This window comes from Moschus berezovskii, chromosome X (genome assembly GCF_049115385.1).
Source record: "Moschus berezovskii isolate FMDL1 chromosome X, NW_MosBer_1.0, whole genome shotgun sequence".
NCBI lineage: Eukaryota > Metazoa > Chordata > Mammalia > Artiodactyla > Moschidae > Moschus > Moschus berezovskii.
The window spans coordinates 123,199,288-123,204,027 of record NC_142488.1 but is presented as its reverse complement, the minus strand read 5'-3'; the positions used below and the strand labels follow the sequence as shown (position 1 = coordinate 123,204,027).

At 50.3% G+C, this 4,740-nt stretch overlaps 1 protein-coding gene across 1 annotated transcript; it reads right to left on the bottom strand.

Moving 5' to 3' along the window:
- Positions 1-1,055: 1,055 nt before the first annotated feature.
- LOC129564030 (uncharacterized) lies at positions 1,056-3,562 on the bottom strand. The gene is made up of 3 exons (XM_055437662.2): positions 3,527-3,562; positions 2,708-3,439; positions 1,056-1,994 (listed from the first exon to the last, which is right to left on the bottom strand). The coding sequence occupies exons 1-3, from the start codon at positions 3,560-3,562 to the stop codon at positions 1,893-1,895; spliced, it is 870 nt and encodes a 289-aa protein (XP_055293637.2). The 3' UTR covers positions 1,056-1,892.
- Positions 3,563-4,740: the final 1,178 nt, after the last annotated feature.

Below are 4,740 nucleotides of genomic sequence, written 5' to 3'. Positions count from 1 at the left end.
TTTTTTTGGTTTGTGTGTACTTATTGTATACACCTGGGTTATTTATTGTCACTATTTAGCCATCCAGGGGCCAATCATGGGCCTCAAGCAGGAACTGTCCAGGGCAGAAGGAAAAGCTCATCAGACAACTAATCAGTTTCACCTCTAATTTTTCTAAACAAACAGATTCAACTCCATTTTCTGCTCTAGTCACTACTGTGTAGTTCGTTCTGATTAACAGGTAATGAAACAAGAAGTACAACATGAGCTCAGGAGGAAGAGGCCCCAGACTAGCCTCAGACCCCCATAAAAGCCTCAACCCCCATAAGCCCCAGGCTTCTTGTCAGCAATTGCTTTTCTCGATGTTTTATCCTATCTCTTGGGGTTGTTGCAAGTAGAAAATGTGAAAACATTTGAAAAAGCATGTAAAACCACAATTTTTTTTAAAAAAAGGAAAAATGTTAGGATTATTATGTTTCTGATTATTGCAGTTTTTGTGACCAGGACTTTACAATGTCTAGCCTTGGGGCAACAGTCTGGTTTGGAGGGCAGGTCAGGTTGGGTTAGTGGACAAGTGCGGGAACTGCTTTGGGAGAGGCATGCTTCAAAGACTTCGGAGCTCAAGGACACTGCTCTGTTCTCACCTCCTTGACTAACAGCAGCGGCCAAGCCAGGGCCACTGACTCCTACTGGCTGCTCAGATTCTAGAGCTCACTGCCATAAGCGGAGGGCTCCAAAGCTGAGCAGCTGCCTGGAAATGGAGGTCTTGTCAGGGCTCCTCCCCAATGGTTTAATTTACTATCCCTACAGGGGTCTATGTCTTTTTAAACTTGCCAAAGAGATCACTTTTGGAGCAGGGGAGGGAGGTAAAGGCTGCAGGTAGGTGAGATATTATGAAAGAGCTAGCAGATTTTTGTTCATTTACTGAGCAGTAACTAATGGGAAGGATAACTGGGGTGTAGAATAGCAGGGAGATACACATTTACTATAATTGGTGCATAGATCGATTTTCTTTTAGGAGTAATGTAATCATTCTAAACACAAATGCATATCAAGTTTTAGGGTTATGAGGGTAAGTTACACTGTAGGCTGATGGGAAAATAGGTCTCTAAAAATTTACTCCAACTTGGATACAGCCCCCAACTCTAGTCTTTAATTCCTATTTATAAACTTTCATTGGTTTTAAAAACAAATGCTTTTTGGACCTATTTTTATTTTCATCTTGTGCAGTTTCTCAGGAAAGCTGCCTAGAAGTTAACTCACACCTGTGTAGGATGACTTTTTCTCCAAGTGTTGCCCTGAGCCTGTTCCAGGATTGGGTGAACAAACCCAGTCCCCTGCTGCCCCATCTGCCTTGATGATTTGATTGGTATGGTGTTTTAAAAACAATCAGCAAAATAATTTGCACTGCAGAGTCCTTAGTAGGTCTTTTTAATTGGACAGTTATTCATATTAATAAAAATCAAAAGCAGCATACAATCATTTAATGTCCCAGCACTGGAGTATATCAGACTGTTTTCCTGTTTGGGGTTCCACTTTAGACACTGTCTGTATGCATGCATAAATTTTTACATAGTTGCAACCACTGCCTTTTTTTTTTTTTGTGGCTGTGGTTATTGGCATCTAGTTTTCCAAGTAACATTGACACACATCTGTTCAAATCAATTGATGTTCCCATCATGACTGACTCATTTGGCGGGGAAAACAAGTTTACATGCCAATTGGAACAAAGAAGCATGGGTATCAGGGAGCAGCAGGGAGAAAGAAATGGTGGGAGAGGGTTATTTTGACTTACAGATCATAAAACATTTTCCAATAACATTTTTAAAGGATGCATAATATTACACTGAGTGATTGATTATATTTTATCCCATGTTGTGGGACATTTGGGTGGTTTTCAATACCTAGTGAGTTTAGAATGCATATAAATTACAGGATTTGAGAGATGACTGTATTTTCTTGAAACAGAAGTCTTCTGTGTCCAGATCCGGGCCAAGAGTGTTGATGCAGTGTTCCTTTGTTGGAAAAAAAGTCATTACTGCTAACTGGAAATGCTGGATGCCTTCAAAAAATATCCCTGTGATTAAAATATTTTAAATTATGTTCAATTCTAGCTTATAAATGTAACCTATATATCTTGTCCCACAACTTACAGAAATGTGGAATTTTAAATTTAGAGCCTGACTAAACTTTTCCTAGTTTATGGGCCACATCTGTCTAATAAACTTAATACAAGGCTGTGTGCACGCAGCTTCCTAACAAATAACATGTGCTGGGAAGAGATGAGAAAACAATGGAAAGGTGCCTCCTTGAAGGTGGTAACATTGGATCAATTGATCTGCTGACTATAAGTGGATTCCTTTCACACTCCCACACATTATGATGCACATTTAGCAACGTTGAAAAACAACTTGAATGAATACCTTAGAGAGTTAAAGAGAATTTATAGTCTGGAACGAATTGCCATCTTAATTGACACGGAAATGTTTGGCTAAAATATTGCTTTATTCACATTTTTGTCCTTGGAGGAAAATCTAGGCACACTGCAACTTCGACCGTGTGAATACTGGTGTAAGATGACTGCTTTTAAGTCAGAAAAAGGGCACTACGCAGTCCGAAGGCTGTGTGGACACCCTCAAGCTCGATGCCTCTGGGGGGCCTGAGGCCAAGCCGGATCGTGGCTCCCACCCTCTGCCACTTGCAGTCCCCACCCGGCCGGGTCTCTCACCTGGGTCTCGCTGGCGGGAGCCGGGGGGCCGCGGGCACGGTGCTCCCGTGGGATGGGCGCCGGTGCTGCCGGGCCTCCTCCTGGCTCGAGGGGCCCCGTCCTGAGCAGGGAGAAAGGGAGATGAGAGGCGCGGGGGCAGTCTCGAGGAGCCTTTCCTACCCCAAGCGCAAAGCCAGGCGGTGCGGGAACCTGTTCGCCGTTCAGGCCTCGACATTGCGGGCCTGCGGGGCCCCGGGCCGGCCGCCAGCCAGCTCTCAGGGTTCGTGGGCCGGGATCGAGGCCGGGGCGGGGCAGCGGCGGCCGCAGGGAAACGGGCTGGCCCCAAGCAGCCGGGTGGCGGCGCCCCGGGGCCCGAGGGTCCGCGGCGGCCTCAGCGCGAGGGAGTCTGGGAGAGCGCGCGTGGGGGCGGCGGCAGCCTGAGCCCCGGCTCGGGCTACCTGGAGCCCCGGGCTCCCCAAGCCCGACCTCCTCCTCCTCCTCCAGGGGCCCCGGGACGACAGTTCCAGGCAGCCCGTACAGACCAGAGGGGTTTTCACGTCTTTGGTTTCTTTTAGGATGACAGAAAGCGTGGGAAAGTTTCCACACCTCTCTCCGTCTTTGCCAAGAGTCCTTGACCTGCCCATGCACTGGATCAAACCAAAAACCTAAAGTGATTTTAAAAGTGCAGGCAAAGTGCGACCTCAGCCAGAGAATGAGTCCTCTCGTTTCCAGGCCGGCACTCCAGCTCCTAGCCTAGACTGGGGCGTGGGGGGCGCACAGTGAGGGGTGGAGATGGCTTTCGAGGTCCATTGGCAACAGTTCCTGGAGTTCTGCAGGCACGCAGGGCCCCAGAATCAGCAGCTCAGGGGCTGCCATTTTCTCAGGAGCTGTCCAGCCGGTGCCCTGCCAGCGGGGCAATCCCTTGTGGGCGGGCCCCGGGGCGACCGCGGTGGCCTTGGGGAAGCGCCTTCAGAGTGGAATTCTGGTACCAGATTTTGGGAGATAGGGCAAAAAGCAGCTTGAAACGCCGAGCCTCATTCCACAGCCACCCCCCTCGGGTAACCTGGCTCCCTGCAGGCCTCAGATCAGTCAGGTCAGCGCCTTTCCACGCGGCAGCCTGGGATTCACCGGCGGGCCAGGCTCTGCGCCTCGCCAGATCTCGACAGAACGCTTCCCCCGATAGAGACAGGGAGAAGAGTGGGGAAGGTGTCGAGAAGGGGCCAGGAACATTCTCTTTCCTGGACTCCAGTGTCCTTTCCACTTGCAGGACGTGAGTCATTTACCAGGAGCCGCACAGCGGCCTGGAGACTGCTTGCAATGGGTCACCTTAAGGCGTCCCCTTACTTCTTTTCCAACTACTCCCCTCCTCGCCGCCACACCATTTAGTTGCTGAGACTTGAAGGTAGTCTTTCTTCGGTTTTTGTCCTGTGAGTGGTAGTCTAGGTGATCAGGAGGGTTTTCCCCCCACCCTCCTCGTTTAAATTTTACCCGGACAGGCAAAGTAGTGCTAAAATGCAGTTTTTTTTTCACATCTATTCAAAGGCGGGCAAAGGTTGGACCAAGGACAAACGCGCCTCACCCGGGTCTCGCTGCTGGAGCAGACAAGGCGGGCACTGGACTAGGACTTACCTGGTGGGTGGGCCCGTGCGGGAGTCCCAGCCTTGCCCGGGCAGCAGAAACAATACTCCAGATCACCGATCGCCCACTGCAGTACTGTTCCCGCTGCTAGGGCACGGCTGAGTGCTGCACGGCAACCCCCTTCTCGGCGCTCGCGCGTGACCCGGACCATCCCCAGCCCCCAGCCCCCTGGTGAACAGTAGCGCTCTCCTCGGATTCTGGCGGAGCCTCGTGGGAGGTGAAAGGGCGCCGAGGGAAGAGGAAGAGAGATGCAAGCCTCCGCTCACCTACCTGTTCCAAAGCTGGCCTGGGGAGCCGGTGCTCCGTGGGAACGCACGCACGTCTAGCAGAACCCCACCTTCCTACTTCCTCGCAAGGGGGTATAGCAGCGCCTCACGTTTTGAACCGTTTAAAGCACTTCAAAACATGAATTGCTG